This window comes from Poecilia mexicana, unplaced genomic scaffold (genome assembly GCF_051168715.1).
Source record: "Poecilia mexicana isolate PSO_F unplaced genomic scaffold, ASM5116871v1 scaffold_21, whole genome shotgun sequence".
Lineage (NCBI taxonomy): Eukaryota > Metazoa > Chordata > Actinopteri > Cyprinodontiformes > Poeciliidae > Poecilia > Poecilia mexicana.
This window is the reverse complement of record NW_028263390.1, coordinates 14,921,357-14,946,995: the sequence shown is the minus strand read 5'-3', so window position 1 is coordinate 14,946,995 and position 25,639 is coordinate 14,921,357. Positions and strand designations below refer to the sequence as shown.

General features: G+C 38.8%; 1 protein-coding gene across 1 annotated transcript; it reads right to left on the bottom strand.

The window, feature by feature from the left end:
- Positions 1-1,069: 1,069 nt before the first annotated feature.
- On the bottom strand, positions 1,070-5,900 carry ostm1 (osteoclastogenesis associated transmembrane protein 1). The gene is made up of 6 exons (XM_014993909.2): positions 5,409-5,900; positions 5,064-5,178; positions 3,831-3,928; positions 3,618-3,728; positions 3,103-3,268; positions 1,070-2,282 (listed from the first exon to the last, which is right to left on the bottom strand). Exons 1-6 carry the CDS (start codon positions 5,802-5,804, stop codon positions 2,227-2,229), a joined length of 942 nt encoding a protein of 313 aa, XP_014849395.1. The 5' UTR covers positions 5,805-5,900; the 3' UTR covers positions 1,070-2,226.
- Positions 5,901-25,639: the final 19,739 nt, after the last annotated feature.

The window sequence follows — 25,639 nt, the reverse complement described above, 5'->3', positions numbered from 1 at the left end:
TAAAATCCATTTCAAACAATGGCCTTCAGAAGTTACCTCAATTGTAAATGTAAACAGTAGTCCACCAGACTAATCCCAGGATAAATGTTTGTTCAAGGACATTAGTGATCAAACAAGCACCATGAAGACGAAGGGACACAGAGAAAAGACTGGAGAAGTAGCTTTCAACATTTTGCACAGCACAAGTGAAAAAAAGCATGGCACAACATCAAACCTGCCAACACACGGTCATCTACTTAAACCTGACAAGCCAGGAAAGAAAAAAAGGAGCATTAACCAGAGAACCAACCAACCATTGGTAGCCTTGGAAGAGATGCAGACACTCACAGCTCAGGTGGAAGAATCTGTCTACTGGATGCAAAAGATCATAAACACACAGGTGATAGAGACAAGAAAGTTGTTCAGAAATGACAAGAAAATGACAGTAAACACGAGCAAATCAATTGTAAAACTATAATCAATTTGAGCTTCACCTTCCAGCAGAACAACAAACCATACAGACGGTTACAACAAAACTGTGTTTAGATGCATTAGCATAACCCAACAATAATCTAGCTTCAATGGTAGCAAAAGGTGATCCTATAAGGTTTCATGTCAGGGAGGCTAATTACAACGCACTTAACATTTTTTTTTAGATTTTTCTTCTTAATCATAGAATGCAAAATGTTAGAAATTAACAAGTCTGAACTGGGGTAATATTTAATATTTCTCTCGTACATGATTAGTACAAGGAAAACGCTTTCTGCCTTCCTTTCACTTTGAGAAAAAAAAAAAAACCTTTGCTCCTCTAAAATGTGTTTACAAATAAATGCACAGTAACTCAGCCAAGCTAATGCATTTCCAAGCACACAGCATTTTAAATAAACATGTAAGTGTTACTAAACTATTCCAATAACTAGTCGCTCCTGTTCAGCTTTTTAAAAACGTCAAGGAAAAATGTTGACTTAAATAAAAAGTTAAATTTCTATCTTTTTTTTTTTTTTTTTTGCAACTTTGATTACTTATAAAACCTGAATATTGTTCAGATCAGTCAGCAAATAAAAGTCTGTTTGGAAATTAGACTACAAACTTGTTTGTGACAAAATGGATTTATTTGCATTTGAAAATTAAAGTTTGCATTACTTTAGAGCATATTTATCAACATAATACTCATCCATTCTGAAGATGATTTTATGCAGAAACCCTTAACAAATTAAATTAAATATCAGTGCAAAACAACAACAGAGCACATTAAAAGCTTTATGCAACCTCAAAAAAGAAAAAAAAAAAAAAGAAGCTGACTAGAAAACAGGTAACATCACAGTGTGGTACTTTGGAGTGCTCTTACATTGTGTCTAATGTCTTTATTTACTCCCCGGCCAACCAATATGCACCCCCAGCCCTCACCCCTCCTCCTTACAGCAGTTACATGTCACCACTAATGGACATCAAGTGCAGCTCTCGTCTGGACATACATTAGAGACAGAAAACCCATTTCTCCATCCATAAATAGAGCACATACAGCTACAAACACACACACACACGCACGCACAGACACCTGGGCACACACACATGATATTCAGACCACTCACTTTCTATAGTGACAGCAGGATGCACTTAACAACCCAAAGATTGTTAACAAGTTAAAAAGGAAGAAATGGCAAAAGGAGGATTAAAAGGATATTGTGCAGATATGTTATTAACCATCTGATTAGTTTGCAATGTTAGAAGTTAAAGTGATTAAACACAAAACCTGCGTTAAAGGTATTAATCGTGTAATTTGTGACTAAGCAGACTTGTTGCACATTTTTAAAAAAATTTAACATTTAAATTATTCATGATTCACATGATTAACTTAGATTTTTATTAACCAATTCATGTAATTAAACTGTAAATTTCTGCATTAAAGATCCCAAATGTAATCATTTATATGTTTTTGTTATTAATAATTCAGAAATTACCTCCTGGACAATGAATTTTAAGAAAAGCTCCCAACAGGATGTGAAAGCAAACATTTAATGAACACAAACCTTTCTGGACATTTTACAGCCGAGTGCATTTCTATTCTTCCTAATTATATCTTGATCCATCCTAGTCTTGTGAATATTCTTATTGGTAAGAAGAAAAAAAAAGGTAAAAAAAAATTAGCTCTTTAGTCTTATGTTTATGGAATCCAAAAAAACACCTCAGAAATTGTGTTGTGATGGATAACAACACAAGTTCTCCAAGTCCAAAAAAGAGTTTATTTCAGCTTTGTTTGTCCTGAATGTTCATCAGGCTGTTGTGTGACTTTGCTCGCTTGGCTGTAGAAAGACAAAAACAGATACAAAATCTTTTTTTTAATAAAGCACAGATGATCAAAAATGAAGTTTTGAAATAAAAATAAGAAAGAATCTGAAGCTCAATAAAATGTGTAGTTTTCTAACAACGTGCTTTACCGGATTAGATCTGCATACAGCACAATTACTGACTAAAGGAAAAGCTCGTCTTTAATGTGAGCATTTTGACCACATCGGAAAGAACCTAAAGTGATGCTGTGAGGTTAAATTCACCTCATTTTCTGGTTTAGGAATGAAGTCTTAATTTAGGAGATTGTTGTCTCCATGCTGATTCTGTCTCATCTGATGCCACCAATAATCAACTCTCACATATTGGATTGACAAAATCTACTTACAGTCTACTTGTAGAAATAAATAACCTGCATATTCCACTTTATTTGAAAGTTTATCTTCTCCATATACAACAGTGTTTTTATAATGTTCCCCATGGTTCTGAACTTGGGTAACTCTTGTTACTTCGATTCAGGAGAAAAATTGTTACCTTCCCGTATTTAATTTTATTTTATTATATTTCATCATCTTCATTTGTACTGCTGTGTTATGCTTACCTGTTGGAATCGGGAAACCGCAGATATCAATTTTTAACCAAAATATAACAACGCAAGCACCATCTAAACACACACATACAAACTAAAACTCTTCTATAATCTATAATCAAATCCACAATATCACAGTCAATCCACCCCTCCCAAACCTCAACCACAAAGACCCCAAATCCCTCAAATAAACCCAGTCAAAAAATCTCCCTGCATGTGACAATGGCTGAATTAAGCTGGTTACTCACGGTGTATGAGCTTGCGTTTCTTTTGTTCCGAGTGAAGGAAGCTGCTCAAGTAGAAGATGATGGGCAGAAAAAGCATAAAACTGGACACGGCGATGACAGGAATCGTCTCCCCGTGAGGGTAGGAGCAACCGAAGTTCTTGCTCCAGAGTTTGCGGGTCATATTCATCTGAAACGAGTCAACGGGTTCAGTCGCAGCAGACCTCATCAGTCCCAGAACAGCATTAACTTAACCTGATCAAACCTTCCCTTCAGATGAACATCTACTTTCTGCTGCTATTGTAGATTAGGAACAAGTGCTACTTGTTCCTAATCTTAAGTGGAATGTCATTTTCCTTATTTTACTGAGTCCAAATCAGTTTAGTTCTTTTATTTTTCCCCACACCTGACCAAACAGTAAGTAGTTCAGAAAATGCAAAAGAAAAAAAATACATGTTTAGACATCTTCCTGTAGGAGGTGCAGTTTTCCCTCTTCATAATAATGACTTCCCCCACACACATCATGTACAAATACATACCGAATCCTCCAAGTCAATACACAGGGTGCTATTCTTCTCCATTCCACTGTACATGTCATTCAGATCCTTATAAGTAGGTATACAATTTTTGCACAGTTCTGTATGGTTACCCTGTATGGAAGAGTGTAGAAAAAAAGTCACCAGAGTCTATTTATGGAACAAAATATATGAAAAAGAAAAAAATGACGGATGCACAACCAGATCATGTCGTACCTCTTTATACTTCTCAAAGCAGGTGATGGTTTGATTGAGAAGAGTCAGGTAGTAAAGTGTGTCATTGTTCGGGCCTTTAAAATCCGTAGTGACACATTCTGTAAAACAGTATTTTTAAAAAAATAAAAATCAGCTAAACAGTTGTAAGATGCATTACAGCATGTGGAGGCATTTTATTACATGTCTCACAAGATTCTCAAATGATAACAAAAAAGTGGGATGAAGACACAATTAGTTCATAATGAGACACTGACAAATATTTTGAAATACAGCAGATGCGTTAGTTCTTGTGTATTTTTATGACTTGTTACATTTTTGAGGGTTCAGTGTTGCATTGAAGTAAACATAAAGTGAGTACACTCCAAAGTTAATATCATAAATGAGGTTAATGTTGAGACACTAATAGGAGAATAAAGCTTTCTAAACCTAATTTGTGTGTTTTTCTTTTCTTTTTTGCAGTACTTCTGTTTTGTTTCTACTCTCAAAATATAACTTCTCCGACATTAGGAGCAGAACTTTTAGCTTTATAATCTCATAAATATAAAAGCAGTGTGACTTGTTTTTATTGCATTTTCAGGAGAAGTTTCATTGCATATTTCATATTCTTGTCACCCATCTCGTACTCTACATCTGGTCACACTGTAATGAAGAGGGGAGCTAATGTTACTGGAATTTAAATCAACACTCTAGATTGGTCAGCAAGGGAATTCACACCCTTTGGGACATTTTCATGTTACAGTCATAAACTTCAATGTATTTTGGAAGACGGTTTTCTGGTCAGAAAAGCCTAAAATTGAATTTTATGGCATAAAGCTGGGTCTATTTAGTGTTGACCCAGCGGGACCAACTACGAATGCTTGCCACACTTCCCATATTTTTATTTATTCAATGAAGAAAATCTTTATCATTTTTCCTCCACTAAGCAATCGTGCATGTCTATCAGTTGCAGCAACAGTAAATGTGTACCCTGAAACAACAACACTCTTCTGCCGACATAAAAATTTGTAAGTAAATCTACCATATCTGATCCAGTTATAATCATTGAATTTTATCCCAGCCCACGAATGAGGACAGTTTGAAATTCCAGTCATTACAATCTGGGTCACATGTTTATAGGGGGTGTGCAGTTTAAAGACATGCATAAACTCTATTAAAACACACACACACACACACACACAAGCCAGTGCATGTGTGTTGTTTATAATCCTATAAATCTATTACTTTAGAACTTACGTTTACAATTTGATTTTTCCCAAATGGTAGCAAGGTTGCCGTAGAGAAGGAAGACGAGCATCAGTCGGTCACTGCGCAGAATGCTGTCCCGACAGCTCACATTCCCAGGGCCCATCTGAAGAGACGAACATTCAATTTAGGTAAACGTGCAAATATATATTTATTTGAGCGCTCTAATACATTTTTATTACCGATGCAATACAATTACATGACAGGGAAAAGGGAGCTTCCTCAAATTTCACAGTCACATTACTAAACTCGTGACTGAGTCGACAGCGCATGAGCAAATCCAGCTGAGAGCTTAAAATTAAAACACAGAAAAGATATTTGTGTTTTATTTCGTACCTGGTCTGATGAGATGTTCAGGAAGACGTCGGAGAGGCTTTTATACTCTGGGGAGCAGTTCTGGCACACTCTGACGGGTCGAGCAGCAGGAATCAGGCAGTTCACATAAGCTACATACCGCTGACCGAACAGCCGGAGCATCTCTGAGCAATACTCGCTGATCTCCACGTCTTCAGGGAAGGAGGACAGCAGATTGATGGAGTACGAAGAGTCCACAGCAGGCTTGTAAACAGGCGAGCTGACCACAGCAGAGGAGCCGTGGCTCTGATAACTGGGAGCTTGTAGCGGGTTTGCAGCTGAATCCGAAGCGGTGACGTTCACGGCATCAATAAGTCCGAGAGAATAAATATTCAGAATTATAAGTAGAAAACCCAGCTCATATCTGTGCAGCGACATGGCTGAAAAAGAGTTTTGTTTTGGGCCGTCACTCCAAACAACCCATGACTTCCTCGTTTTCAACTAGCATGGTCATGTGACTTGTGATGTGAAGTCTCGCGAGAAAGCCCCGGGTCAAAGTACTTCAACTACAAGCCGGATAACACTTTGAGCATTTAATATGTGATCATTTAAACAAAACCCGAAATGAAGACAATAAATAAACTCATTTAATAAAATCACTGATGTTATTTTAAATAATCTGCTGGTTTTAGCAGAGATAGTTTTAATTTATGGTTTGTTTTTTTATGCACAATAATACGCATGCACATTTTATCAACTGTACAGTATTATTTTTTTCATATTGTAAATTTGTCATTTTTGTACAGTTTTTAATTGTTGTCCTGCCGTCGTTTGAAAATATTATTTGCTGCTGTACAGCTTAATTTTCTTACTGTGGGATGATAATCAAATATACATTTTGATTCCAAAGAGACAACCATGTATTCAGGGGGTTTTTATATGTGCAAATATGTTTTTTTTTAATTCATTTTTATTAACGCTAAAATGAAATAATGATTCTTCCATACATGACAGGGAAAATAGAGCTTCCTCAAATTTCATAGTGGCATTATCAAATTTGTGACCGAGTCGACAGCTGCGAGCTTAAAATTAAAACACAGAAAAGACATTTGTGTTTATTTTGTACCTGGACTGATGAGATGTTCAGGAAGACTTCGGAGGGGCTGTTATACCCTGGGGAGCAGTTCTGATACAAATTGCTTAATTGGGGGATCAAAATTAAACATGTTACCTGAGTGTAACACACATGGCACATCATCAATAATGTTTTAAACAGATTTAGGGAGAGACAGCAGGCGCAAATCGTGACACCGCACCTCGTACTGGCACTTCCGGTGGCAGGTCTGACACCTGCCACAAGTGCCACTGCGTTCGGCTGACTTCGGCTGACCTCGGCACCTCTTACTGGCACTTCCGCTGACACCTGCCACAAGTGCCACTGCCTTCGGGACTAGCTGCCAGAGTTGCCACTGCGTTCGGCTGACTTCGGCTGACCTCGGCACCTCGTACTGGCACTTCCGGTGGCAGGTCTGACACCTGCCACAAGTGCCACTGCGTTCGGGATTAGCTGCCAGTGCTGCCGCTGCGTTCGGCTGACTTCGGCTGACCTCGGCACCTCTTACTGGCACTTCCGCTGACACCTGCCACAAGTGCCACTGCTTTCGGGACTAGCTGCCAGAGTTGCCACTGTGTTCGGGTGACTTCGGCTGACTTCGGCTGACCTCGGCACCTCTTACTGGCACTTCCGCTGACACCTGCCACAAGTGCCACTGCTTTCGGGACTAACTGCCAGAGTTGCCACTGTGTTCGGGTGACTTCGGCTGACTTCGGCTGACCTCGGCACCTCTTACTGGCACTTCCGCTGACACCTGCCACAAGTGCCACTGCTTTCGGGTCTAGCTGTCAGTGTTGCCACTGCGTTCGGCTGACTTCGGCTGACTTCGGCACCTTCCAAGGGTTGCCACGACCTCATACTGGCACCTCCCACGCCTCACGGACCCCTCTCGCCTATTTTTGCTCACGAGATTTAGGGCGGCCATCTTATAGCGTTCGACCGCTCCACTCAGCGTTATATGTTTAACAGGCACAATGACGTATTTGAACATTTAATCTTTCATAACACGCTGTTTTGTTACTGGAAACCTTATACATGCAGCCATATTTATAAACAGTTGTATTTTTAAAGTATTTTTAATTGTATTATACATACTTCAGCATATTTAAATATGCTTAGTGGGGAAAACAATAGAATAGAAATATAATATTCTTTGGTGACAGCTTCTGTGTCAGAATTAATATGAATGAATTTATAATTAATGAAAATAATGGTGGATCTGGCACAAAGTATTGCATTTCTTGTTAAGTATTCTGTTCCCTTAAAAAAAGCAAATATGCCCTGGTCTATTTTTTATACAGTCTCAAATTTCAGTTTCCAATAAACAGCCTCAGTGAAAACATGTTGACAGTTGCCATAAGCTGTCACTTGTGCCACGGGCTTCTGGGTAAGGTGCCACTTGTGCCACCTTACCACTGGGTAAGGTGACACAAGTAAGGTGGCCATGGGTGCCACAGGCTGCTAACCTCATTCTCTATCTGTTTCAGACAGAATGTAGCATATGAATAACTTTAGATCAAACAAATAGAAATAAAATATATCTTAATTACAACATAATTCTCATACATATTTAAATATACAGCCGGTGTTCAGACTTAAACAGAGAAAGACAACTCCTGCGCTTTCAGATGGGACCTCTTCTGCAACAGGTGATAATAGCTACCAGTAGGTACCTACCACTACAACTGACACTCGGTTGCCATGGTATGTCAGTGCTGACAAGCTCCTGTCAGTTCCGGATTATAATTATTTTCATACAATGACCTTAATATAATGCTATTGATTATTAAACCGGGTAAGTTCACTAATATTGACTTATTAGTTAACATTTCTGACAGTGGCAACATGAGATATTGACAATTCCAGAGTGACATTATGTTCAGCCTGGTTCCATGACAGTGCACAGGATGTCATAAGTTATAGTGGCTGCCTGGTCTATTATCTAATAGACCAGGCAGCCACTATAACTTTCAGTGTTTTTTGTTAAGATAATGCATTTTTAAAAAAAAGAAACATGTTATCATAATTTTCCAAAAATGCCAGTTAATCATTTTTAAATAGTTATTACTTGTTTTTATTTATTACATTTAATCCCCGCTATTTTTCATTATTTGTCAAGTTTATTACAGATTTGTGTGGCATAAATGAAGGTTGCTTCTCTGTGTTTTTTTCTGGTTCGGTTCATTGTCTTCAAAGTTTTCTTATTCAAAGATGAGAGAATGACTAAAATCTGAGCTAAAAAATGCATTTCAACAGCATTTTCAAGGCAGCAGGAGGATTTTCACTTTCAAGTTAAAACAACTTCAATTTTTTTACACCAATATTGAATATTGATAAGTCAAAACACAAATTATTTACACCTCAAAAAATTTGACAATGTGTGAATCTTAAGCAGCATTAAGAACAAGAATGTTACATATTTTTGGAAATAAAAATTACTTTAGTTTATACTTAAGATGCAAATGATTTTTTCAAAGAAAATTGTGCTGTTTACATATTATTTTATTTGGCAGATATGTTTCAACATTTTTTCAAGTTTATGTCACAAAGTATATGCATAGTAATTGATTTGTCAATATTTATTAGCCATTGTATGTAAATACTTTAAACAGCAATTTGAAGTCTACTGTAAAATTCATGTTTAGTCAACGTGTGAATTTACTACATCAGGATCAAATAACTTATTATTCCTCCATGAGAAATTATGATCATTAAGCTTAAATTTATTTTTCAAACTTTATTAATTTCTACAATATACGTTATACAGAGTCTGATTATTATTACTATTATCCAGTTGCAACATTTGGCTTCCTGTTGCACTATCTCAGCCACTGTTCTGCGATATAAACATGGGCAAGGGTTGAATGTCATTTTGATTAAGTAAAAAGTCCTATTAACTATCAGTGATGTGTGATTAACCAGATGTGTCTTTGAACATAGTGACAGGTTCCACTGTAATAGTGACACTTTATAGTATATTCAATTGGCCATCTTGATTGAATTAAACTCAGTCAAAAATATTCAAAGTGTTAAATGGATAAATATACAATTACCATTGAATTTTTTTTTATAAACACGCATTATAAGTAACACGTTTTCAAAAAACTGTCATTGCCATCCCCCAAAACATCGGAAACAGTTGTGACAGCTCTGAAACATCCTGGACATCTAACAGCAGCTCTAGTGGAGGCGAGACTCAGCTGTTACAAAGGTGCCGAAACCAATGGCATCCCTGATACCTTCTGTGTATTTGATTAATTCAAAGACGGAAGGAGTCGGCTGGATTATTCAGATGAACTTTAGTGAATAAATAGGATGAACGAATCATACATGATATAATAAACGTGTAGGAATTCAGCTAACATAAGTATTTATGCGAAAAAAAAATTATTAAATTCTGTCTTCTTCGTCTGTGTTTAAGTTCTTCTTCTACTAGTAATAAAGCATCATGGGATATGTAGTCCATTTGCCTAAGTCAGTAGCAACACTGAGAGCTAGACCCGAAAACAGTGGCACTAATGGCAGGTGTCACCGGAAGTGCCAGTAAGAGGTGCCGAGGTCAGCCGAAGTCAGCCGAACGCAGTGGCAACTCTGGCAGCTAGTCCCGAAAGCAGTGGCACTTGTGGCAGGTGTCACCGGAAGTGCCAGTAAGAGGTGCCGAGGTCAGCCGAAGTCAGCCGAACGCAGTGGCAACTCTGGCAGCTAGTCCCGAAAGCAGTGGCACTTGTGGCAGGTGTCAGCGGAAGTGCCAGTAAGAGGTGCCGAGGTCAGCCGAAGTCAGCCGAAGTCACCCGAACACAGTGGCAACTCTGGCAGCTAGTCCCAAAAGCAGTGGCACTTGTGGCAGGTGTCAGCGGAAGTGCCAGTAAGAGGTGCCGAGGTCAGCCGAAGTCAGCCGAACGCAGTGGCACTTGTGGCAGGTGTCAGACCTGCCACCGGAAGTGCCAGTACGAGGTGCGGTGTCACGATTTGCGCTCGGCCCTGCTGGATTTAGGACAGTAAATAAAAAACAATATTTCAAGCTTTGAATACATTATTGACCAGTTAGTCGTCTGAAATTGGAAGAATATTTCACAACTTGACACCAACACTGCCATCCATCTAAACTGATCATAGAAAACATCAGTCAGAGTAGCCAAAGAGATCTGGAGGAGCTGCAGAGATCCATAGGTTGCATTGTCAAGAGGACAACCATTAGCTGCACGCTCGGAAATCTACAAAAACAAAGCCATTATTGAACAATGTGATTTATTCTTAAAGTTTGCAGCAAATCATGTGGAGGACATTGAGCAAGCTGCACAAAGGAACTGTTTGCCATACATGTAAAACAATTTATGTAACACTGCAAATCATCCTGAAAGAACCATCCCAAATATCTATCTATCTATCTATCTATCTATCTATCTATCTATCTATCTATCTATCTATCTATCTATCTATCTATCTGTTTACGTGGTGTTGGTCACTACATTTTCAGTGAGGGGGAAGTGTTATTGTGCCTGTTGGAGAGAGATAGCCCTTCCTCTTGCTCTCCTCATTATTTGCGGGTTCTTGACACCACGCATTTTCGCGACGCGCAGCAAATAATCACGGAGTCAAGGTATAAACGATCTGGGCTCCAATCCTGATTGAGATAATTGTCAAAAACCCCGTCGAAATCAAGCGACCGCAGTCAATGGTCGTTAATGCGAAATTAGCGGCTCTTGATAACTTGAGGCCGCATCAATTCCGCAGTCATCAGAGCCTAATGAAAATAAGCGGGGAGAGAATGCGGCGCTGCGTTCACGGCCCACTCTGATGCCTCCTCTGATAATTCTGGCCCCTGATGCTGCACTTGCTGCACATGGCACCGGCAGCTCGTTAACTCTTCTTTTCTTGACCAGAGTTCACTATAATTGTAATGTGATGGCCCTCACTCCTTTTTTATTTTTCCAGCGTGGCAGATAAAAAAAGAAAAAGAAATGATTGCAGCATGAACTTTAAATGATCTTGCCGAGGTTTTTTTGTTTGTTTGTTTTTTGGAGGGTTTTTTTGCACAGTTTCATAAATATCTTTAACTTTTTCTGGCTTAACCTCAGCAGCAGCAGTACTAGTAGTTGCTTGTATATCAAATCAATATGTTGATTTTTACGTTTTCCGTGTCTTTCCTAATAATCAGCAGATCCCCAAGCTGGATTACAGAAATGACCAAGGTATGCCTTCATTAGCATCTAATAGACAGAAAGATCCAGAGGACAAAAATCACTGCATCACTAATTAGGTCCATAAATTAGAGGATGTGATGATGAGGGCTCTTCAGGAACTAGACATAAGAAGACCCGCGTGATTCAGAGCACAATAGTCGTGTATTCTACAATGGGCTCTTTGCACCTCAGCTTCCGCGTTCGGGGTAAAGCGGCTCGATTGTTTCCGATCCAATACAAATATCATTTACATTAGGTGCTTGCAGGGCTTGGCCAAGGTTTGTACATCGATCCGAAGCCCCAACAAGTCAGCTGGAGAAAGGTTTTAAGATGTTCGCCTCGTTATACATTCACTGACACGAAGGTGAGTTTTACTTAAACTTTGTGGCTAACATTAACGTTAGCTTATGCTAGTAGGCAATATTCTCGGACATTGTTCTTGTAAAATGTGCTATTTAAGTATCTAAACATTCTAACGGACAATGTTTTTATCTTATTTTCAAGTATATTATGTGTGTTTATTGTCGTTAGTGTCACAGACTAACGGGGAGGTTACGGTTCGGACTTTTTACTTCCGAAGCTCAACAAGCCTCATAGCTTAACAGTAGCGCAACTCTGGTGTCAGAGATCTGGTTCAGCTGTTCAGGTTCAAAGTTGCTGCTTTTAGAAAAATATGACCGTGTTGCTTCATGTCTCCGTGTTATTTCGTTTTATTACCTTTGTATGTTTCTTGTGAAGAGCTCAGATAGGACGGTGTTTACAGCAGTATGTTCAGGCGGATCAGTTGCTCGGCTGTCTGGCTCTGGTCTGCTCTCTCGTTCCCATAAACTCTTTCAGGCTGAATATAGAAGTGATTCCATGGAAATAACTCAGGGAGGCTCCTTTATTTACCATCCGTATCCCTGGTAGTTTTAGGCTGATCCGGAGTGAAGTGAAGGCTGCAAACTTTGCTGTGCGGCGTTAGCTGGTAGCGACAGATATTTACAAGCCATCTTCTTAATTCAGAATCGCTTGGAAATTAACGAAAACTTAAAAGCCCATTATATTAGGAAGACAACAATGTTAATAGTATTGTTTTTTTGCATCTGAAATACGACTTAGTCTTTTCTACCAGTCATGGTAACTCAAAGCGGAAAAAAGTGAGCCGCATTAGCTCCTGGAGATGTGACGTCAACGCCTTAGGTGCAAAGAGCCCATTATATTGTGCAGGGAAGAAGCTGAGAACAGGAAGTAATCTCAGTTTCATGGTGTAAATCCTTTGAATTAAACCTGTGAACTCTAGGTGATCTAGAGATTGGGTGAAGATGATGGGTCAAAGATGTTCCAACCCGGTGAAATGTTAAAGAAGAAGATTCAAGTTTACCAATCACTGACAGCAGAGTTGCAAGTAAATGGGTGATGTGTTGACACACTGAATAAATTTACTACTCAGATTAAAGGGCCTGTCTTTTGTAAGGGTTTTTACACATCTATGCAATGTGAGCAATGATTTAGCATCGAACTGAAAAGTGGTATCAAACACTTGATAATGGAAGATTATGTTCTTTCCAACAGACAGCCCAGAAACATCTAAAAATATCAAGTATGTCCAGGCACGTGCAGAGGGGGCGTGGGTGGGGGTGCTTGAGCACCTGCCCTTTTTGCTCCTTGCCCCAAAGTGCCCTTTTGGTCAATTTTTTTTTTTTTTTTTTTTTTTTTTTGTTGGTATTATTATTTTCAAAGCCCTCTTCTGACACATAACAACATGTACTAAAATTATTTTTTTGTTTTGTTTTGATTTTTGCACAACATAATAAGCCTTCCGGTCACCTTGTTACCTTTGACCTTTTGCCCGTGACGCATGACGCAGTTGCCTCTCGCGCAGTGAGATAAGGCGGCTAACAGGAGCTCAAAGTAGCGAACGTTCCAGATTACAGATCAGTTTTTGGTGAATTATAAAAAAAAACACGTTTTTGGTTAATAAAGTGGAGCAGACTTGCTACTTGTCAGGTGACTGAAAACGTAGTATGGTTTCTGCTTCAGCACGGAGTCGCGGTTTAAGCAGAGAGGTAATGAAATACAACAGACACTGACAGGCCTCTGCGTCAGCTTTTCTCTGAAGAACTACTGAGCGGGAGGAGACAGCCAGGTGAGGAAAAACTGTTCTTATCTATCGATTCAGTATTTTTATCATACTGACATAAGGCTGTTGTTGTTGTGCTATTAGCTAGCTGCTAGCTAACGACTTTGCTAGAAGCTAGATAACTAAAAAGCTTCTTCCCTGTGTAAGAGGAACATCGCCCGTCCAAAACCGATCATCTCCATAATGGATATATGTCCGATCTTCTAATTTCCTTTATTGCATAATGTACATTGCATTTATTCTGGCGTTAGGTAAACATGTTTTGAAAGAGAATAGCACTTAAATAATAGTCCAACAAGGATATTCATTTAGAATTAAAAATAACTCACCCTGAATTACATATATAATGTATACATACATTATACTTACATTATTACACGTACTTACCAATGTATACTTACATTACATTACATGTAATAAAAGTGTGTCATTAATGAAGGGGAAAAAACTCAACCCAGACTTTAAGTTTAGGGTCTGGTTCGCAGAGTATGTAGTTAAATTTTTTCCCCAATTATTCAATGGGAAAAAATAAACTAACCTCAGTTAAGTAAAATAAAATTGTAATCAAAACTTTTGGAATTGTAATGATTTCTTTTTTAAAAACAAATTGTTTTGTTTAAAAAACTATTTTTTTAATTAAATATTTAATTTTTGTCTTGTGAACTTAAAAAGTTATTTGCCAAACAAAAACTTTTATTTGCACACATCAGAAATCTTTTGTTGCGATTTTGGGTTCTGCCCATGACGTCATGTGAGAATCACAAGCAAAACTTTGAGTCAAACAAAAAGAATATCAAGAAAAGATTTCTGACATGCACAAATAAGTTTGTTTTGCAAAAAAAATTCACTTCATGAGACAAATGTGTGATTTAAATGTTTAAAAAGTTTTAAGCAAAACTCAGTAGGCTTTTCCCATAGTGACATGCATTAACAATTCAATTTTTGCTTTTGTTTTTTTCTTTTTTTCTGCAGTTCCACCTTAAAGTTTGATGCAGCTCTGCTTTCCTGAATGGACCATCTTCATCTCCACTGCAGCAAACAGGCAGCTCTTTTTTTTAATAGATTACAGTACACTAAAAGGTTACATTGTGCCCTTGTTTATATTTTTAATAGTGTAATTCTGTAAAGACAAAATATGTAAATCAGAGCTAGACCACCAGCTCTGATTTACATATCTTGCTAAATTGCGGGTTTGAATATTGCAATACTTAGAAATTACTAATAAAATATCTTACATATGCATAGTTGTATGCTCTGTATAGAGATTTACCTTAGCTTTGATTGTATATTTCACAATTTTGTAATTTATCATTGTTTATTAAACTCTGAAAGCTGAGTAGCTTTGTTAATATTCTGTCCTAGAATGCGGTAAGCTGTGCCCTTTTTTTTTTTTTTGAGCACCTGCCCCTTTCGTGGTCTCTGCACGGCCCTGAGTATGTCATAATGTCATATTTACTCATTAGTCAATCACACTGTGTAATCCACCTCATAAACTCTTTGTCTTAAAAAAAAAGATGTTAATGCTATGGAAAAACTGCAAACATCACTGAAGCAGCTCATACCAAATCTATTTTATTCATATTATTCAAGTGGAATAACATGAAGAGTAAATTTTAAAATGTCTAAAATGATATTAAAACTAATGCATATCTTCTACCATTAATGGGCAAATGTGGCTCTGTGAGGATAAATTAAATAAGAGAAAAGGTGGATGACAAAAGTTTTAAAGTTTTGACACGACATCCGTGATCTATTTAGCATGCAAGCAAAACAGACAATGGCCTTTCTTAACCACAAATACATGTTTAACTTGCAGTTTAAACTACTGATTTTGATATGACCCCATGAACTCAGGTAAGAACAGAAGGGTTAACTCCACCGGTTTTAAACTTGGCTCTTGCATGGGGCGAGAAAGAAATAGCTCTAAAGTTATGCAGAAGTTATTCTTCATCCTTTGGGCCGTCCCTAATCCGCCAAAAACCCCATTCATTCATCGGAGAACTGTGCCTCCTTTCTAGTCCCTCCTTCTCTATACAGCATAAAGTCAGACTGCATTTAATGGTTATGTCGGGATGGGAGAGAAGCTTTCTTCTTCCCCTTTTTCTCCAGAATATTGCCCTTTTCCTCCTGTGAGTCTCCCAACCCGCGGGGACCCCCATATTCTTCCCTTCTGCGTCTGACTCGCATCTCAAACTAACCCCGATTTTCACCACTTTGCTGGGAATCGCGGCGAGTGATAATAGAGATTTCTCTTTCATTTTATACGCTTGACTTAGTTATTGTTGCTTTTCTCCTCTCCCGTGATTCTCCTCTTTTCCAGGGATTAGCCCTGACTTCGCCCGCTACACTGGCCCGCCGAAGTGCCCCTGAGCCCCGGGATGACAATTGACACAGATCAAGGCGGGCCTATTCTGTGCCTGTTTGAAAGGAGCCGAGCTGAGTTGGGCTCAAATGGAGGAGTTCTAATTGAAGGAGACTAACAGATGCTCTTTAGTTTAATATCCTGCCAGAAAAGCAAACTTTATTCCATTTTAAGGTGTCCGACTCAAATGTTTGTAATACAGCTTAGCATGACGGGTGTAGGAACACAAATTATGAAGAAATTCATGGTGAACACAGAGGCAAAATAGCCAATTGATGTAAAAAGATTCCTTTATATGAGGTAATATTAAAAATATAAAGTTATCGTATTATTAAAATGCCTACAAATTATTATTTTCTTCTAAAATTGGAGATTTTCAGAAAGAATGACCATTTAAACTCACAATCCAAAAATGTTCAGAATGATAGAATTTTCAAAATAGCATTTGTTGTATTTTCACTATTGCACATAGTTTTTTGGCTTAGGTGCATTTTAAAACCCTTTTGTTAAGCATGTCCTTGTTCAGTCTATTTCACTTTAGTTGCTCTCGTATTGAAGAGCTTTGTATTTAACTAATTGTCCGCCTGCCGCTTCTTGTGTGCCTGCATTTTGGTCCTTCAACCAACATCACCTTCAATATCACATCAAGAAAGTGGAAATATGGTAATGCAAAAAAAAAAAATGGATAAGGTTTTAGAACAAACCAGGTCAAGTAAGTAAATGATTACCACCTATTAAGAGGAAATTGGATGGTGCTGAAGCATTAAAAAGTGTCAGATTAGGACCAGATTTTATTTCCAGTTGCAGTCGGTGCATTTGAACATATTCAGAGATATGTTGCAGACAATCGGATATTAACTGATAGCCAATATAGAACTAGATAAATGATGTCTCTTGTCCTTTTGTCCTTTTCTCTTAGTGAATCTTTCTAATTTTCATTATTAAAGAACAATCCTTTCACCTTCCGTCTCTGCACTTGGGTCCAATGTGAAACCAAAATATGGCAGTTGCTTTTGTTTCTGAATTTCTTTGTCACTTTTTAGTTTGATTCTTGATTAATAAAGTCACACCCTGCTTCTGGTTTGTACTAGTTTCTTGTTTCTGTGTCTTTGCTTCTCCTGGTTCCCTCTGGACTGGACCAGACTGGACTGGACAGTAATCACACTCCCAAGTATCTAAGTCTCTCAGTTTGTTTGGTTTCCTCGTGTGCTGTAAGCCTTTCCATCTTTTCCCTCATATCAAACCTCCATTCAGCCAGGACAACCTTAGTCTTGTTATCATTTTGGTCCTCAACAAACAGGACAGATAAACATGGAGTCTGCTACTCTACTGGGAGTTTAACTGGAATGATGTGTTTTCACCAGATGAGACTAAGACTGGGAAGAAAAACAAAAAACATCTAGACTGGATGACTGTTCATGAAAGCACCTCCTCCTCTCTAGTAAGTAAGGAGGATGATCTGTGATGCTGTGGGCTTGCTTCTCCTCCAAGCCCACAGCATCCCAGACCCTGAGAGAATTACTGTTTAATCAGCTATTAAATTTGTGTAAGCCCAGATCTGGCTCTGAATCTTAAAAAAAAAAGCTTCAAAATAATTCACTTAAACCATTCTTAACTTTTTCTAATTCTTTAAGTTGTGTTGTGGGGCTGTAGTAAAAGCTTTCCAGGTGTCACTATAAAAAGACTTCAGCTCTATTTATGAAATATATTTTCTGCTGCTTTTTTTTTTATCAGTCATTCATTATTGAGACTCTGTAAGAAATTAATCTTTGTTGAGGGTGAGTTGTGCACATGCGAGCCAGTTGGGTTAGGATATCTTGTGGAAAAGTCCAGTCTGTGCTCACATAGAGGGATGTGGGGGCGGGGGGGTGTAATTACCAAACACGAACCCGACAGCAGCGACACAAAAGCCGCATTGACTTCCTCACTGCTGGTCGTCTCCAGGGGATGGTCCCGCTCCCTGCTTACCCTGCTCACCCCGCTCGCCCAGACCGTCACTCCTGAGAGGCAGGACGACTTGTTCCATAACAAGACGCGAAACTGACTTCTTTCAGCTCCAGTGAACTGGACATAAACCCCGACTGACAACCTCCAGTGCCCAAACAGAACAGGGAGGACGGGTGGGCCGGGACGCAGGGTAAGAGAGGTGGGGGCAGCACATGGCTCCCTAGATAAAGTTGTTTTGCATGTTTAATCTCAAAGAAAAAAAAAAAGTTTATTTTTAACTGCTATCAGAAATCATCGTGTAGCTCCTCTGAATCTCTCTAGCATATGTTTACTAGTCATTTTTCTCAAATTTCATAAATTGTGATTTCTCTCCACAGCCCCCTCCGTGCCCCCTCCACCTCTCTCAGACCTCAGTGTGTTACAGCAATGAAAGCGCGACGTGCTGTAAATGTAATGGGCCGGGGGTGATTGTTTCTGACAAGCAACAAAACACATCGTCCCTCCCCTCAAATTAGTCCCTCAGGAGGGGGTGGGGTAAGGGGTTCACGTCCCAGGAGACACATGAACACGACAGCATGCCAGCATATCGCATGAGCACCCCATTCAATTTCAACGTTAACTGAGAATAGAAACGAGCAATAAATAAGCAATGCAAACTAAAAAAAAAAAATATCTTTTTAAAACTTTGTGTAAGGTGTAATCTTTAAAAAGCACATTTTTGGTGAGGAAAAACTTAGAGGACACCCTCTAATTTAATCCCACGTAAAATGGTTAAACTCACACAGACAGGTCATAAGTGCACATGGAGGTTTGCCCAGTTTAACCTCAGACATTTAGTTTAAAAATAAATAAATAAGTGAGCTTGAGAGTTAACACTGTCAATACAAAAGAGAAACAAAAAGAGGCGACACAAGTTTAACTTAAATGAAAGGTAAACAAGGAGAAAATCCTTCGATTTCCAGAAAAAATGTAGACAAAGACTTGAAGGCTCCTGAATGTGTGATTGAATCGGAATGACTTTTTTGTTAACAATTCACAATGATTGTTGTGAATTATCAACAATACAACTGAACTGAATTGGACTAGTGTTATTTGGACTGACAATACATTCCCAGAAAAATAAAGAGCCTCAAACCAGTGGTGTGGCACGGACATGGAAGTGTCATGATTTGGAGAAGCTTCGCTGAAGCAGGACATGTCCAGCTCACTACTGTAGAAATCCCAATGAGTTCTGACATGTATAGAAGGGATAGACGGAGGCTGGGGAAAATATAATATATATAATTTTCATGCAGAAAAAGTAGCTAAACAAAATTCTGACTAAGTTAAATCCAAATCACGTCGATCCACATAAAGAGATTGAGTTGACCAACTGGTAAAACAGAAAAAAAAAATACATCACCATAGGTAATATTTTGATACTGAAATTAAATTGTGTCCAAATTTCACACATCAAGGGAAAAAAAATAATTGTTAAAAGTGGGAATTTAGTTACTAGAAAACACATGCTGAAAATATATTTTTCCTTGGAATGCTCTCAAGCCACAATTTGTATTTTTTATTCCTGTTTTTTGCATATTCATATGTTTCATTGCAGACTTTGTGTTGAAGTAGGATGACGCTGCCGCCGCTATGTTTCACATTGGTATCATTCATTCAGTAAAGTTTAGCATTTTTTAATGCAATAAACAATATATAGTGATTGTGAAGCTGTCAGTCAGACATCTCCCAATATTTTCAACATTTAAATGTTCAAAATGTTACATCCCATATTAAGCTATGTTATATAGATAGAGATGTATACATGTCTTTGTGTAGCTTTTTTTCTATTTGGATCAAAATGCACATTAAACAAAATAAAAAAATTAAAATAATTTAAAAAATCAGATTTTGAAGGTGCTAATTTCTAACTGCAGACGTTCCCTTTTGGATATTTTTATTCACAGAAAGCTGGGATTGAATAGGCAGTTAGCTCGTCAGTTTAGCTTTAAAGTAAGCCCTGATTTGTGAACAGGGGGAGAATTTGGAGGAGATGTGGAGGGCTCGATGTGCAGGGAAGCCTCTCCTGGGCCAAAAGAAAAGGATTTGGCCCAGATGCAGGCAGCGATGTTAACTTTGAGTGGCCCCTGTGGCTCAAGCTTGGCACCCCCCCTTTCTTACTTCCCAAGCCCCCAGGTTGCCTTTGCATGACATCATCCCCAAACTATGCCCCCCATACCCATGTGAATCTGAGCTGTCACAATCGGCAGCCACCCCCCCACCTCCCCCCATTAAACTGTACTGCTCTGCAAACCCATACGTTTCTTGTTCTCCCCACTTTTCCTCCTCTTCTACCACCAATCTCCTCCCTTCTTCTTCTTTCTTAACCCCCAGAAAGGCATTGTTTGAGTCAAGGCTTGATCAAAAAACTGTTGCCCGCCAACCACAGGGCTTTCTGTAAATTCAATAAGGCCACCTTAAAGATTTTCCTAATTAATGGATGACATCTTTGGCTGGAGGAGAGGCGAGGCATTCTGCTCCGGCTCGCTCTTTGTTCGCCTCCTAATTAACTTTCCTAGGTCACTCAGGTCCCCGCAACCTGAGAGTGAAGAGCCCCCATTGAGGAGGGAGTTGTAAACTTACTTTTTTTGCCTCGGCACTTAAAAGGGGAAAGCAACTATAGGGAACAGAAAATATCCTATTTAAGTCCTTTGTGAGTGAACTGCTTGCACATGTTTCAATAAAGGAAGTCTTCTAAATAAGCTGCCGTGTTGCTCTCCACTCCCCCTCTCTCTCCCTTATCCAACCTCTTTCAATCCCAGCTCCACAGAAAGGTTATGAATGATATCTCTGGGTTGAGGGAGGGGGCGAAGGGCCAAAGGACAGCATCTGGGTATTGTGAAATGGCGAGCATATGAAACTTTGAGGGAATCTGAGGATGGGAAAGCATCGAGGTTCTGATGGTGATTGGGAAAATGTGAATATGAGGGAGAAAAATGCATGGATTTTGCATGTTCTCCCTGTGGGTGCGTAGGTTCTCTCTGTGTACTCCAGCATTCTCTCGCAGTCTGGAAACATTACTGTTAGGTTTGTGGTTGTTTGTCCTGTGTGTCTTTGTGCTGACCTGTGATGAACTGGTGACCTGTCTACGATGTACCCTCTTCTCGGTCAGTGACAGGTGTAGGTGGGCACCAGTTCCTACGGATGTACTGATCTTCCCATGGTCATGCAGATAAAATCAAAATAGTTGTGGTATCCATAATGATGTGATACGTAACACTAGAAATAATTGAAACAGTTCAATTCAATCTGTTTTGCTTCTCAGAGAAATATTGCATGTTGTTCTTCCCAACAGTTGCTAGACTCTAAGGCCATAACCATCAACTATATAACATCAACTGCTATTCTTTCCACAGATCATCATATTATTGTAAATAATCTGTTTTTGCATAAATGTACGAGGCACGCGTTGCACAGTTTATCTTATTAGACTTCTACTTGTAAAGGTTTTGTAGAAGTGAACCTGCTTCTAGTTAAAATATGCATTTGATCTCGGCTTTTCTGATTTATTTTTAGTACTACTAGCTTTACTTATTTAAAAATTTCAGTCGTAAGCCTTCTGCTTTCACAAAACATTGCCATAGTAATTTTTTGAAATCTGGAAAGCTCGTTGTACAAGCACAGACATTGTGACAAATTTGCGTCATGATTTGGATTTTGCTGTCAGAATTAACAAAAAAGTTCTTTGAACATACATTCAACAAAAAAAGTTTACATTTCTGCCAAATTTTGCAAATTTTTTCATGCAACAGCATGCATGGCCATTACCTCAACATGTAGCACACATTCATCAACAAAAAATGGTTTTCCAAAATATAAAAACCACCATGAATTTAAGCCTTGATTCCATCGGTGAGTCTCCGGTTCTCATCCTGTCCGAATGTCTGTTTATGTATCAGGAGCTTTGAGGTGAACGGCGAGGCGCCTGTTGACAGGTCATGTTCTGCGGGGTTAATGACGAGAGGAAGCAGTGACCTCAGATCACGACCGCTGAACCTGACCTGTGGAGTCAGCGGGGAAACAGCAGGAGAAACAGGGCAGAGGAAAGACTGACGGCTGAGCAGAGCTGGACGAACAGCGGAGTGACCGCCAGAGTGACTCCAGGTGAACAGCTGCAGAAGATGAACAAGTTCAGGTTAATCTGTGTTAAACACTGACTTAGTGTCCACACGGTGTGCAAAATGTGTGTGTGTTTGAAATCCATTAAAACACAGTGCAGAATTTCTTTGTTTGTTGCAGGCATAACCATTTTGAATGTTTCTCATATTTTTATGAACGTCCATTACTGTGACCATCACTTTGCAGCTAGGTCCATTTGAAATGAACTTGCAGTGAAAGAGATGTTTCCCAGTGTAAGACTTGTTTGCTTTTTGTTTATTTCTTTTCCTTTTACTCAAGTATTTGCTTTACAACATTCAGACTTCGCCGGAGGGGAAAAGAAGTTGATCTCAACAGCTTTAAATGCTTCTAATCTTTTTATTTTTATTTTTTGCATTGCTAATATGAATCATATATTCTTCTTAATCGAGTTCAGTTCAGAGTCAACAAAAACATTTTTCTGCGACTTGGTATCAGGTGGCCCAAAATTCCACAGAAAATATATAAAAAAGTTAATGCAATCTGCTTTTAACCCTTAACTCCCATGAGGACACCTGTGTCCCCAGGGACCAATAAGAAATTAAAAATCAAACATTTGAAAGGTAATATAAAAAAAAAGGTTTTGTCTAAAAAGAAACTTAAAATTGTCGACATAACATTAGCATATTTTGGTAAGGTGGCTTCAGCTCATGCAAAATTCTTCTTTAAAGACAGATATTGCCTTGCTAAGAGAGCTGAAGTTCAAAATCTTAAAAAAAAAAAAAAAACTAAAAATACAAAACATTTTAATGAAATTTTATACGATATAAGATCACTATATTTTCCTCTCTTTGTTTGTCAGGAGGGAAGGCTTTGATATTTTTACAGACTCCAGTCACCTCTACATGACTGAAACTTTTCAGCTGTGGCAAATCCTAGCACTTTCACACACCACAGGCAGAATATTAAATGAACTGTAGATACACTGATCACACAGTGGACTCCTTGGCTCTCACGTGTTTGTCTTTACAGCCTAAGCCCCTCTACTCAGCTGTCATAATTTGTTAACGAGTCTTTTCAGGGAGAGGGAGAAGAAAGAGAGAAGACAGAAGCAAGAAAAGAAAGCTCTTCAGCAGGCGCTGAAAGCCATGGTCCATCCAGAGCGGGAACCCAGGGGCGACATCAGACCGATTTCAGACCAGCTCGTGATGGCATCTCTGTATATTTTAATATTAATGACTGCAGCCGTAAAGCCGCCCCTAAGCCTCCAACAGGTGCCCCCGGCCCCACTCGAGCCCGCATTCAACACATCCCGGCTATTCTCCGTCACCGCCACCTCTGGTCAGTGGACACAAACGGAGAGGATGAAGGCAGAGAGGAGAAGAAAGCCACATGAAAAGTGGAAGAGGAGTTAGAGAGTCAGCGGTCTCTCTCGCAAACAAGTTTTTTGAGTCACTTTCCCCTGCAGAAACACAGGTCGATATTCAGCACCCCCATGCTCTCCTCCGCTCCCCCCCTCCCTTGAGAAAGAGATTGACTTTTGTTTGGAGATGTGAGAAGTGGGAATCAGAAGCGGGACAATGGGACTCCCCACAGCGAGAGGCTGAGAGGAGCCATCTCAAATCAGTCAGCCAGGGGACTGACTAATCCGTCCATTGTCCCTCCCCAGCCACCGGCCGCACATCAACACATTCGCCCCCCATTGTCCCCCCCACCCTCATGCAGCGGGATTTGCTCTCCCGAACAGCCAGTTTTGTCCAAGGCAGTTCGAGCGGAAGTTTCTCACTGACAATTTGCCCCAAATAGACTTGTCAGAGCATCCAGCAGCAGCACCGCACCAACCTGTGGGCTTCTGGGTTTGGGTTCTGGGCCCGGGTTTGTTGGGGGTGAGTAATGCGCTGGTCAGTGTGAGTGCATGCACAGGCGGGACAAGACCTGTACAGCACTGCAGAGGATGACACATGATTTCCTGCTGTGGATTGACGATAATGAGGGAATGTGAGTTTAGATTTGAAATGTTGGCTGTTTCTGGCATCCTACATAACTCACACAACATAAACTGTGTCCTAAATATAAGGCATGCAGGGTGAGATGTTGTTCACTTCAAAGAACAAATATCAGCTCTGAAGGGTTTCTTGTTGAGCTTGGTTTTGATACAGATCAATCAACTGCAGAACAAATAGACTCAAAACAGTGTCTTTGTCTGGCCTATCAGGTTGTTAAGAACCTGCCTAATTCAGATTTTACTCTTTATTTGAAATGCACTAAACTGCTGGTTCTCTTTCCTACTTGTTATATAGTGAAAATAAAAGTTTTCTTATTCTCTGTAATAGTCGACCACTGCATAGACTTCTTAAAATTATTTCTGTAGTTCAAAATATGTCAGTGATGCCTAGAGAAGAGAAAATAACCAGCAAACAGGCTCCAAAACATCCACTTAAATGTCTAAGATCAATGTTAGAATTAATAATGTGCACACTGTATTTAGATTGCTTGATAGTGTGTTTATGTGGCTATAAATGGACTCATTAAGCGCACAAAAGGTTGAAACTACATACCAATGTGTGTGGATAAAAGACTAAGTAATTAGTTGCTGCTGTAGATTGGAAAAATGTAGTCTTTTGACTTCTCACACATAAAAACACACAACATATAAACTCCATTTGATTCGCTTTTGATCCAGCTGCAGATTGTATTTTTTTTATTATTATTATTATTATTAAATATTAACATTAAAAGATAAAGGCACTGACATGCAACTTATTAAACATGTATGTAATCTTTACAGCTGTGACTGAGCTGAAAATAAATATATTGTCTCTGATGACAAATATTAAGTTATAACAAACATTTGTTATATATATTGGATTTGCTTTCACCAAAACAAGGTAAAATATATACATAAACAAAAACGTAGTTAAACATTACTATATTACACTTAAAATATTAGCCAAAATGTATGTCAGATAATACAACAAAATATATTTGGTGTTAGTATTAAAAACAAAAATTGCTAATAATGAATAGCTAAAAATTGAGCAATTGTGGTTATGACATTTCACTTAAAGGATCTTTTCTAATTCCAAAAGAAAAAAACTTTAGGGTAATTTCAGCATAACTGTTCCATAATTTCCCCCAATTAGAGCAGAAAAGGGCTAATAAAAATTTTAAATGTGACCTAATATTTATTTTTATAAGACAGCAGTATGTTGTCATATCAGTTGCTCACCAGTTCCCATCATAGAAAAACTATTTTAATATTTGCATATAATTTTCAACACAGCTCAAACTTTAGGCCACTTTAAATGAGTTAGAAACAAATCCATATAACTAGAAGCAGGTAGTAAGAGCGTTTTGTAAATCACATACATTATTCATTATAGCTGGAAATATTAAATGAATTAAATGCCACAACTCAACTAGTGTATT